The 12,952-nt window shown below is 42.0% G+C and overlaps 1 protein-coding gene across 1 annotated transcript in view; it reads left to right on the top strand.

The window, feature by feature from the left end:
* LOC144722319 (phosphatase and actin regulator 1-like) overlaps positions 1-12,516 on the top strand; it is a 38,528-nt gene extending 26,012 nt beyond the window's left edge. The window contains exons 9-12 of the mRNA XM_078600480.1: positions 149-210; positions 1,292-1,432; positions 2,878-2,954; positions 4,338-12,516. Coding sequence (XP_078456606.1) covers positions 149-210; positions 1,292-1,432; positions 2,878-2,954; positions 4,338-4,353 — 296 coding nt within the window. The 3' untranslated portion in view covers positions 4,354-12,516. The remainder of the gene's footprint in view (positions 1-148; positions 211-1,291; positions 1,433-2,877; positions 2,955-4,337) is intronic.
* The last annotated feature ends 436 nt before the right edge of the window (positions 12,517-12,952 follow it).

Genomic DNA, 12,952 nt, shown 5'->3' with positions numbered 1-12,952 from the left:
TGCCATCAGTGTGCAAAGACACAGTCCTGCAAATGCGCGATAATGAGCTGTGGCCTTGATATCACACGGTGCCGATGGCAAATCCCTCCTGTTTAATTACTAGCATCACACACAGGGACCTGCTTGTCACATGCTGTTGTTTTTGTAGTGAAGAATGAAGAAGAGGAACAGGAAGAAAAACAGGAGATTAAGCGACGCCTGTCAAGAAAGGTAATGCGACTCATCCCACGTGAGCCAAGTAGCAGCAACTTGACTTTCATTTATTTAGCCGTTGGCTATGTACGGTGCGAAAGATACGTACAACTTACATCCAGAGAAAGCACAATTATAGCCTGTAGTTTGTTTTGTTACCTACTTGCATTAACTTCAAGTCTCCCCTGAAATAAATAATTGATAATTTCACGAGCTCTCACCCAATTATAAATAAAAGCCAACTACTTACACTGAGAATAATTATAGCCGCAGTAAGCAAGACTTGGGCCAAACTACAAATCTGACTTGTAATAATGTCTTGTTATCGTAACTATGTTATAGTTACATACACACATCCTTCGTTTGAAATCAGGTAAGAGCCTGTTTATGCCTAACGTTTATTTTAACACAGGAAAGCCGTTTGGCATGTAAACTAATGGTTAAAACAATTAATAATCATTCACCTCCAGTGACAGTTTTTATCTTGCAAAATTCATTTTCTGGTAATTTTGGAATTGGACTGAAAAATATAAAAAGTGACATCATTTTGATAAACGAGGTCCACTTAGCAGCCGATTTTTTTCTATGAAAATGCCCTGCAGAAATCACCGGGACTAATCACCGAGTTACCTGACTAGTGCGATGCTCACGACACCCGTGCGCTCACTGTCACATTATTGAGTGCAGAAGAAAACACAAACTTACCTTTGGCGGGCAAGCACACATATACACGAAATATTTCCTAAGATGCACACAGTGATGGATAAAGATCACACGTGCATAGATTTTCGCGATTGTGCCATACGTGCTCTGCATTTGCGTTTCTGGGCTGTACCGTGTTCTCTGGCACGATGCCCGACGTTTTTGCTTCACGTGCTGAGAGCTTCTTCAGAATTCAGCAATGTGGAGCGAAATGTCAGACATCGTGCCGAACGACGCGTGGCACAACCCGAGAACACATCGGAGCGCTTGGGAGAGACACCGTTTGCGTGCTGGTTGTACCTGTGGCCATGGGTCATACGACGTGAGGTCGTAAATGGGCCACGAGATCGCGGGTTCCCCACCCCCGGCTTAAACTCCTCTCCAACTTGACCCACAGCTGAGCGAGAGGCCCACGGTGGAGGAGCTGCGAGAAAAAAAGATCCTTATCCGCTTCAACGACTACGTGGAGGTGGCGGATGCCCAGGATTACGATCGGCGAGCTGATAAACCCTGGACGCGCCTCACTGCCGCTGACAAGGTAGCGACGAGGACAAAGAGGGGGTTTCCCACGGGAGATAGAGCCTTTGGGTAGACCCAGTGCAGGTCACTGTCCGATAAATTACGTTGGTTTCCTGTTACAGTTGAGAAGACATTTAAATGTTGGTTTACTGACAAAGCATTGAAGGGCTTAATAACCTCCATGAACAGTGTCCGTGATCTGTGTAAGCCGTACAAGTTGTCAAGAACTCTCCATTCATTTGATGTCCGTAATGTTTGGTGGTTTTACACACTCCTCGTCGTGGTGGGGCGATCGTGGGGTATACCTGCGCTGTGCCGGTGTAAAAACAATATGACGTTGTAATTTGCTGTCGAGGTTTGATTTAAATACGGAGTGTAATGCAAGTCAAACTATGAGGATACCTTAAAGGCTCACGTCACAGATCGATGCATTTCATTGAACACTTTGAATAGGATTTGGCCCATACATATCAGTAATGTGCAGCGTTGTGGGATGCAATAAGCATGAATGACGTGATGTAAAATTAAATTGTTATTACTTTAAAGCACCTGTGGCTGGATCCCCAGTCATCAACAAGTAGCCAGCACAAAACTACACCGTCACTTAACGCTAAAACATCTTGATAACTTTGCATTAATAAAACCTAATCCCATACTGTACACGCCTATACTCTTTGCTCGGAAAGATTTAGCAATTATACTTACAGAATAAAATAGCATCAGTAAACATTGCAAACCATTAGAAAGAATGTAGGAGAACTGCCTTACACAACATCACTGTTACCAATTTTATCCAAAACTCAACTCTACCAGACCTGACTTGTAGAACAATGCGATAACAAAAAAAATCCGCGTGAAGTGAATTTGCGAATTATGAGAATATTTGCTGTGAAGCAGCAATTTTAAGAAAGCAAATTGAATTTGGTCATTTGAAGGGAGCGATTACAGTTTAAAAAAGTTATTGGTCTGGATGCCAAATTCAATGAAGACAATGGTTGTCAGTCGGTGCCTGCGAGTCGGTTGTTGTCAGTCGTGATTGTGAGTCGGTGGCAAGGAGAGATGGCTGGGCAGCTCAGGGGCTCATTGTGGATGTTGGTGTGTCTCGCCATTGAACCCTGTGGTTAGCGCACTTCACTCTGAACCAAGTGACCCGAGTTCGATTCCCGCTCACGACCAATAATAGTGGCGGATATTTGAACCGGTCCGGGGGCTACCTTAGATCAACTCGGCCTTAAATAAGTACCTGCTGCAGTGTGTGTGTTCTTCTGGGGAGAGAAAGGCGGCCGGGCAAGGTGTTGGCCACCCATCCAACAGTTTATGGAGGCTACATGGGGGTTCCTTTGTCTTTGTGTGTATGCATGTGTGCGGTGCATCAATGTGTGTTTAGTGTACATTGTGTGTGGATTTTCCTTGGCCTACATCGCTACAATCTGTATGTCTCTTTGTCTTTGTTGCGTGTGTTAGGCTGCAATCCGCAAGGAGTTGAATGAGTTTAAGAGCTCTGAGATGGAGGTTCATGAACTGAGCAGGCATCTCACCAGGTGAGTTGCCACCAAAGGTCTTGTCGTGTAAGGTTTGGCGATGAGAGTCATCGCCAAACCTTGTCACATCCAACACCCCACTCGAAATCCACCACACTGCTGAGGCGTACACTTCCGGTTCTGTGCTCTTTTCTAAAGTAATAAGCCGGATGTCACATTTGACGAGTTGCATTTCATTCCCAGCTCGAACAGCTACATAAAACACAACATTCATCTACATTTCATTGAGTATACGCAGAGTGGGCCGCTGTGTTGATGAAATGAATGTAGAATTACTCTTTGGTTGTTTCGGTAAAGTCACGTAGAAAGAAAAAATAAATTAAATAATAGCATACGACGTTTCGATTACAACACAAGCAATCATCATCAGGTACAAATGAAACAGAAAATAAACCTAGTAATCTTAGAAATATAATGCAATACAACACAGAGAGTCGGCTGGTTGATTACGTTCTTCCAAAGATTGCTAAATTTGAGAGAGAGACAAAACACAGACACGGAGACAGATAGACAGACACATAAGCAGAGAGAGATAACACAGAGACACAGAGAGAGAGAAACCAAACTGCAGGAAATACTAGAGAGACAACACAGAGACACACAGAGAGAGAGAAAACACACTTAATAAAAACAAACTTAGTAAAATTTGGAAATGCAATGCAACACAGAGAGTCGGTCAACCTACAATTAACGCATAGCCTGGTTGATTACGTTCTTCCAAAGATTGCTAAATTAGAAGTTAAGTGTGAAATTTGGAGAGAGAGACAAGGCACAGACACGGAGAAACAAAGATCGACACACAAGCAGAGAGAGACAACACAGAGACACACAGGGAGAGATAAAACACACTTAAAACCTCCCCGTAGAGGTGGCTCAAACTTGATTTAGAATATTTAATTTTCACATAAGATAGACCTTTTAAATATTCTCCAATGCGTTAGCATGCCACCTTTGGGCCATAACACGAGATGTGCAACTGCTGTTGTAGGAGAATGGACAAATGCTGTGGTCTCTACCTAGCAGCTCACATTTGATACCAATTTCTGTATTTTTGCTTGTGTCGATCTGCCAAATTAATCCTCAGAGCTGGGCCAGACCAATTTACTGCAATTGCAAAACCAAATTAACTCCGAGGCTCCTTGTGGTAAAATTGAGAGCATCACATTCCCTAGGTATTAGGATTAAATTTACTCTTGAGGTGGAGGGGGGGTAGCTTCCCAATTGAGTGTTTGGGGTTCAGCAGCTCCCAGGGCAGGCAAACAAAATGTAGGTGCACACCGCCATGCATTTCCAGGGATCGCGGCTAATGAGCTCGGCGCATGTCCAATTTAACACCCATCGCGGAAATTCTCACACCGGATCCTTCCTTTCTGTCCCTTGCAGATTCCACAAGCCGTGACCCTGGGCCACCCTTCGCTGAGCTGTGAATAGTGTACATTTGACTGTGGTGATGTGGCGTGCGGAAGAGGCGTGGTTCGGCGGAGTGGAATCACGGAAGCCGTAGAAACGGCAGAAGATTTTTTTTTTCCAGCAGCGACATCAAGCGCGACTGCCCTCGTGTGGTGATGTGGGTGTTTGTTTTGTGGGTGTGAGTGTCCGTTGAGTGAGCAAATTCGTGCGTGTTGCATGGCCATGGCTAGCCTCTCTTGCCTTGTCCACCAAGGTCAAACGTTGGCGGATAATTCGGGGTGTGAACTTTCAGTGAGCTTAGAAGAGGAGCAGCAGGCAAACACGCAGCACAGACAATTGCACCGAATATACAAAGGAAAAGAAAAGATTCCCCGTACAGCCTTAACAAGTGCTCTTAGTAAGCACCTTTGAAGACCGGCACGGCACACGAAGGGGGTGGGTGGCCGAACGCCATGCCCGGCCACCTTTGTCTCCCGAGTGGTGATTTTTACACAGGTACTCATTTAAGGCTGAGTCGACCTGGAGGAGGCCCAGGACCATGAGCGGGAATCGAACTCGGGTCGCCGGGTTCGTCGCACAGCAAGCTAACCGCTAATCTACCACTCCTCACACACCGAATATACATGTGTACAGAAACAGCTATCATACACACACATTTGTGTTAGTATACAGTATCTGGATGTATGTTTGCGTGTGCAGATTCATTTACCTGTCTGTTTATTCACTTAGAGATATTGCATTCGAGGTGTCATGAGAAACTGCATACGTGACAGCTTAATAGCTTGACAATGAGTTAGAGGCCAATACTAAGACAATGATGCTGATATGCGTAAAACACTGCAATGTGAAGTTCAGATTACTGCTTGCCCTTTAATTACCTTACTGCACATTAAAGTTAACCTACGGTAATTCATTCATGTAAATTGTAAGTAAGAGTGCAAGAGTTTAATATCCACGCACAAAGGCCAAGCATTTTTCCTCTCACCTCGAAGGCCGTTAGGGCAAGTGCTGTTAGCAAGCACCAACAACGATTGAAAACACGAAGGGACCGTGGTACCGGCACCACGTGTGCTTGGCCACCTGAGTCTCCCCCACCTGTGCCGGTTCAAATACCAATTACCGCTAATGAAACCCCCCTAGTTACCGAGAGAGCAGCACGGTGCACCGACCACTTTACCGCTTCAACGCACATCAACACACACACACATTTACTCATACACACCAGACGTGCTCGCATCCACATGCGTGCTTGCACACCTTGCTGTCTGGTTATGTCGGGGGGGCTCCACAGCTCTCTCATCATAGGCAGCTGTGGCAAGGGTGTTGAGACCCAAGGGGATGTGGCTTTTTGTCCTCATAATAGCTTCAGCTACGGCCATGCGTGCACATTTAAATATTTTGTATGCCTGCGATACACCCCTACAATAAATGGGAAAAGTGGCAATAACAAAAAGAATATACATATGTGTGTAAAATATTACTGAAAGATAAAATCCCTTTAAAATCCTTTCCAATTGCAAGGCAGAGCGATGGCAGTAGCAACAAATAAATTGCCCTTTTGTGCTGGCTTTTTTTCCTCCCAGCATTCCCCCCCCCCGTCACTGTTGCACGCTCGCTCTGCACATATCACAGCTGAGCTTTGAGAGCAGTTGTCCACTTTTTTAAAATCGTCTATTTTATTTATTTTTTGTTCACAAAAACTCTGCAGACCACAACACTTGATCCGATTGTCGCTCGACTTGAAAAACCACTCGAGGCAGTTGACCTGTTGCATATTGACTCCCATCATTCGCATCGGAGCCAGGCAGGCATTCGCGCAAGCCCCTATCTTTGGTTGGACAGATGCGAGCCAGAAATACTTTCTCGCTCGCAGGAATTGTCATCACACGTGAATGGGATGCAGAGCCGCGAGCTTTCTTACTTGAGTTCTGCTGAAGAAGCATTTGTTGTCATAGGTCAATATTTTTTTCCCGACAGTATTTGTGCATCCACATATTTCTGTGGTCTTGGCCATTTCTTGCGTGTCTTTCGTGTTCATATGAGCTGTACATTATATATACACACACATACACGCACATAATTTAGTGCACACAATTTCCGTTTGTATATATGCAATATAAGTTTGTGTGTCTGAATTAAATGTATATGTACAAACACGTAAATATATATTGCACGTGCAGTACATGTTTATTATGTTTACACGTGTGTGTGCTATATATTAAATATTGGGGGAAGTCAACGTTTTGAGAATGAGATATTGAAAGAGTTGCTCCTGCTGAATATTTGCCTTATTTTAAAGTTCCATCTGAACAAATCAGGTAATTGAATGTGTCCTTTGATACAAATTGTTCTGTATTTTTAAAATAAGTGTGAGTGTATGCTTACTCTTAATATATCATTCTCATGACTTTTTGACCACGCTTTTTGCTTTATAGATTAAAACACAAATTTCATGTTCCGTATTCAGTGGTTGTCCTATGGATTAACTGGTCTCCGCCATAGCAATGTGGAATATCTACCACTGGCTCAGGACTAACAGTAGAAATTAGTTCTGCCCATTGTTTGAAAAGTATATATTTAAAACACAGCACTATTTTCCAATGTGCCGTGTGTTTCAGACAAAAAAAATGCCCCTGCCCGATTGTGTCATCTCCATACCCAGCCTGGGAGCAGATGAACAATGTGTGTGTAAACTTGTGCAATCTGCGTTAAACAAGGTAACGTTCCTGCCTACCCAGTAGAAGTTCCACCAGTTGTAGTAAAAAAAAAGGCACACGCTATGGCGAAAGACATTCGGCCCCTCTAGTATCCTGCGAAAGCTGTGCAATGTATGACAAGCATCCACTTCAACCTAACGTAGCCACTATGCTTATACATTTGCTTTATACCAAAAAAACTCAACCCCTTCATCATTAACACTGCCTCAACATGAACAAAATATATAATTGACGATGTTTCAGGCAATGACCCTTTTTTTTATAGAACATTAAAACATTCATACCAGATGAGAGCTCACTGAGACCAAAAGAATATTCCAGGGGAAACCGGACACGCAGAGGAATACAGTAAACATGTCAACTAATCATTGAAACGTACAGCATCAGGCTTAAGACATGCACGATATTTGCCGTAATGTTTTGCCCCTTTTGTTCTCCATTGTACAACCGGTGTCATGTCATGAGGTGAAGAAACCGCTTGCAACTCTCACAGAGTATGTGCAACCTGCGATGTTAGAGAACAGCCCACAGAAGCAGAAATTGCAGAACGACTGAGATTCCTTCAAGTGATCCCTGACCCACACACAAGTGGACAGTGCTGGTAATGTTAATCGCTTTGACAGTGAAACCACTATTTAATTCTTAGAGCTGGAATTGAGCCAAATTAAGTGCAGTGCCAAATGTAATCACGTTTTTTTTTTACAGCAATTGGCGACTGTGCTGAAACCATCAGCGTAGTACCCTCGAGAGGGCAGTTTAATAGCCGGCGGTGGCTTCGGTTCGATCTGAGAGGTCGCAGCGGTGCCACGCTGGAACCTCTGAGCCACCTGGCCACCTCTGCCAAATGTTATATTGATCGTGTTTGGTAATTTCTTTAGGACGTCTTTTTGTGTTTAGTGTGTTGTCCTTCCCCTCCGCCCGCGCCTCCGATTAGCACGGTTGGCTACGTACGGTGCGAAAGAAGTCCATACATCTATTTATATATATTTGACATCACGCCCAACATCTCGAAACACAATTATGACAGTGAAATAAAGATAAAGCAGCATACTATTTATGATGTTGTTTTACTCTTGACACAACTTAAAAAAATACTATATGTTGGTATTTACACGAGGCTGTTGGTGACATGGGGTTGTTGAGTATACGCACACCTTATTTGTTTTGCCATGCTTGAAAAATACTGTGCAGTTTTGTTTCCCTCCCATGATATTTTTCATGGCCTAATTAAATGTTTTTCAGCTTAGTGTGTATTATTTGGCAGAGTGTGTTTGAATGCGTGATTGGAAAAAAGCCCAGTTTCTTAACGTAGGCGAGTTAAATGAAACGTACATGTGTGAGAGGCCAGTAAGACTCAAGGAGACCTGGCAAGGCGTAATCAAAGGATTATTAAAGCGACAATCTTCACAATGTCTCAGTGGTTTAAAACCTACATTCCACAATTTATCAAATTAGATCATGGTGGTGTATGTAATGGTACCTTGTAGTGTACAGGCATTTGATGAATTTAAGGGAGGGGAATTAAATGCTTAGGAACGTGTAAGATAGACATTTTTATTTTTTCAGGAACGTGCAATGTTATTCATGGGTTTTACCGCAAAATGCTTGAAAGTGATCGTTTGGATAGTGGTCGTCTTGTAATGGTGAGAAAAGTGTGTTTTAGTAATTGTGTGTGACTTGATGAACGTGCAGAATTAAGCAGAGTATTTTTTTGTATATTGCATTCACAATTCACCATCGTTCATTTAACAAGGTTCATAATGGGGTCGTTTATCTTTTTTCAAGTGAATCCTGAGTAATTGGAGCAGTGTTGGACCATCACTTCTAATTTGTAGTTCAACTGGAACTCGTTTTCAAATTCGTGATATTGGCTGTAAAAAAACGGCACACAATGTCCACTGTCACATCCTCTCTGATGCCCTCTGTACACAGCCAGTGGCATGCTGTGGTAAATTTGGTGCGCAGCTTAGCAAGTGAATGTGGGATTCGAACCTTGTTTGTGAAAATGGCCTCTGTGGCAAGCGCGCTTACCACTTCACTTTTCAGCTTCCCTTTTCGATAAGTTGTTCTCCAGACAAGGAGAGAGGTTTATATTGTAGTAGAAAGTGTTACAGTGAGATGGTTATTTACGTATATATGAAAGTTACATTAAAACGAAAGGGAGATTTGTGTTTGGAGTGTAACGATGTAGTAAGTCATCACTTAATATCCAGTCTTAAAACTAATGATACATCCATCGAATCACGTGTATAAGAATCGGATTTATTTTCCCCCCCATAGGAATATGTTGCATATTATGGGTTAATGTGACCTCTACCGTCACTGGCAGGCACTAACATTCACGGCATCGTTCCAAAAAATATTTTTGGTTCAAATCATGACTGAATTGTAACAATTCACGGGGGAGGGGGGAGATTGTTACACCCCTATTTCTTACGCAGTATTATGTGGAGCAATCATTTCTAGAGCGAGTAAAGATGAAGACAGAGAGAAAGTAAACGTGTGCACAATGCCATAGCGTTGGATCCCCATTTCGTTTTTTTATTGACACAAGCTTCAATTTGTCTCGCCTGTTATCGCCCAGCGTTCTCATAGTAACGCGATGAGATAAGTCATTGGCGTCAGTGCGAGGCACTCTAAACGCGCCCATCACGTCACGCTTGCTTAATTGGAATAATCGAGGATGTGCTGACATTGGGCAAATTGCTAACAACCATTGTATAAAACAAACTCGCACTGGTAAAGCTCGTTTGCAAAGCGGGAAATTCATGCCCACGATTTTAAGCCAAGCAGGATTGATGGAGCTCATTTGGAGTGTTCACCCTAAAGACAACTTTCCAGGTTGTCCCACATTAACATGGAACCAATGTGAGCCCCAAGGGTCAGAGGGTCACGTTGACATTGTTGCACACTTCACTGTTTTGCTGGCTTGGGTTAAGCTGTATGATGAGGATTGTGCAAAACATCACTGCCATTCTATTAATGTATGTCTTTTTATTACCTCGTTTTTTTATTTTAAACCCTTGTGAATCTCATTGAGTTTTGTTCGACAGAGCTACAGCTTCAAAGATTAAGAGTCTTGTCAAGAGGCTGTTGGTTATTTTATGCCATTTTTATCCCAAGCGCTTATGATAATGGGTTTTGCGTAAAGTTCTTACGGCATACGTGCGTTAAGCCAAATAAAATTAAAACCCACTAATATCAGGAATACTGTTTATATTGGTTGTGCATTCTAAGCAGTGAATGCCTCCTGTGTGTACACTATGAAACGTAAAAGTGTACGATGTTATTAGTTGAGAAGGATGCGGGATGCATAATGTTGAAATTTGGATAACGATGGCTCAAGCGCATTTTCAAGTCTTATTTTGCGATCGTTATTCATTGGTCACTCGTATCTTTCAAACATCTATTGATTTGTAATAAATTGTGCAAATATTGCCAACCGGATGTTTTGTATGTATAAAAAAATACATGTATAAAAACCTGGATTTATTCATGGGTGACAGTTCGGGTTCTAATTGGTGCTGGCTCAGGTGCTTTTAATGGACTTAGCGTTCACCTCCTGAACCAACTGGCCACCCACCGCTTCAATCCATCTCTTAAGTCGTCGTCGTGGCCATTGTCGGTGGGTGAATCGCCACTGCCGTCGAGAACACTTGATCTTGAAGCTCAGAAATTTGAATCGGCCCTGTACGAAGGAGACAACTCTATGTGAGGCATCTGCTTGTTTTAATTGTACAGAGCTGAATATTTATTGAATGTTTTGCTTGCTAATTCATAATCACTTGTTTTGCAACTCGCAATGTTGGTGTGAATAATTATCCATCAGTCATTTATAGATCCATGGCATTTAGTTCAATTTAATTTAGGGAATTTATTGCTAAGCTTACTTGACTATGTCTGATTGCAACATATACATCTCATACTTAATATATAACCACTTAATGGTGGCTCCTTTAACCGCTGACTTTCACAGAGATGTAAACGATTAAAATTTTATTTATTTAAAGCATTTAAATTAACAATTTAGCAGTGAAATAGCTCTTTATAAGGTAATGTATCCCGATGCATAATTTTGAGTACCCTGAAGTGGGATGATATTAAGAACATTCGAGGACAAAGCTATATTTGCATCCAGCATTGTACTACACATTCAGTGATGTATTTCATGGGTCAACCTTTAAAAACAACTTTAATTTGGTTATACAGAAATTAATTGCGGCTAAATATTATGTTGATGACGAGATGCTCTTGGTGGGTCTCATGGTCATATTTCAGACATTCGTGAAAAAAGCACTTGTGTATTGTTGCCTTTGTATGATTGTTAAACCCTCTCCTTTTGTGGACTGCATTTTCAGTCCACCATCTCGTTGCTTTGGCTTTGAGCCCATCCAGCAGGAAAAACACGAGTGTACGCAAATGATTCTGACGCATGCCCTAAAGTTTTTGAGTTTCGCTAAGTTTTAGCATACAGTAATGAAAGATGTTCTTTTTTGTAATAATAATCTCATACCAGTACTAATATTCCTGTACATGTATGCTGTGTTAACCTCTCACTATTGATGTTCCCATGGCACTGATGTCCACACAGTGTCAATGAAAAAACACTTTACTGTTACTATAAATATTATCGTCCCCTGGGAGATGCTTTGCATAGCATTTGCCACCACTTTTCAATAGACATCAGTGCTCACCACTCTCTCTCTCTACCATTGTTAAGCGCAATTCACAGTTTATCAGATAACTTTTGTACATTCCCTTTAGGATAACGCAGCCGCGATGCCAATATTTAATAGTTGGAGGTAACCGCTTATCATCAAGCTGGCTCTGCTCTCCACATAAAAATGCACCACACGCCAAAACAGATCGTCACCCTGCCCGTGCAACACAAGTCGTGTCTGCTGAATTGAATTGATTTTTTTTTAAAGAAAATATTCTAAACACAAGGTTATGCACCTTCATGAGCCAATGTTGTTTTCATTTAAGAATAATAAAAGCCCCTGACTAACTTATATGGTTTTACAAACTGATATCAGCAATTGAGTTGTGAACTGATTTTAAAAAATATATTTTACTATTTCCTTTTCCCAGAATCACATCGCTCTCTTTCCTCGCCGGGTGTTTATCTGTGTTACTGTGGGCAGATCTTCACTTGCCTCGGTCGTGCGATGTCTGCAAGGTTCAAAAGGAGATTGTGTCGAAAAGGTGAGCACGTCCGGCTGACTTGAGCTGGGTCCCAAACAGATCACAAGGGCCGCACGTTTTCTCATTTATGTTTGTGTTTCTTAAACATACTTGGCGCGCGCGTGTGTGTACTTGCCTGTATCTCGGTGAAAGGATACGCTTGTTAAATAAATTGTAAATACTGTATGTCTTTGAATGTTATTTTAATTGTATTTATGCTACTCTAAATAAAAAAATGCAGGTGCCCATCATTGTAATGTCCGGTGTGTGTTTGCTTTTTGCACGCCACTTGTGCTGTCGTTGTTAAACGCATATGGCAAATGAAGTCGTATATCGTGGAACTCTTTTTTCCAGACACTCCCATTTTTTCAATAAAGAAAATGGCTAAGTTTAAGAGTATGAACCTACACGAAAATAGTCCTGAAACTAATTAATACTTTTGTGGTGAATAAAACAATGTTTTATTATCAATGGAAAACGTATAACCTGCTGTCGAATTTCGCAAGGAATTTAACAAGGTACCCATTTTTTTGTAAAACATTAAATGCCTTATGATATAATTCATAATAGTACGACACTGTATGCCCGCAACCCACATTATACAAATACTCTACTCGTAAACACATTCCTGCGGAGGGAGCTGGTAGGAACGTTGGGTTGCTCTGTCGATGGCCAGGGTCAACGGCG

Source organism: Lampetra planeri, chromosome 14, assembly GCF_965212315.1.
Source record: "Lampetra planeri chromosome 14, kcLamPlan1.2.h2, whole genome shotgun sequence".
Classification (NCBI taxonomy): Eukaryota; Metazoa; Chordata; class Hyperoartia; order Petromyzontiformes; family Petromyzontidae; genus Lampetra; species Lampetra planeri.
Note: the sequence above shows the minus strand (reverse complement) of the source record. Positions and strands in the feature narration are given on the sequence as shown.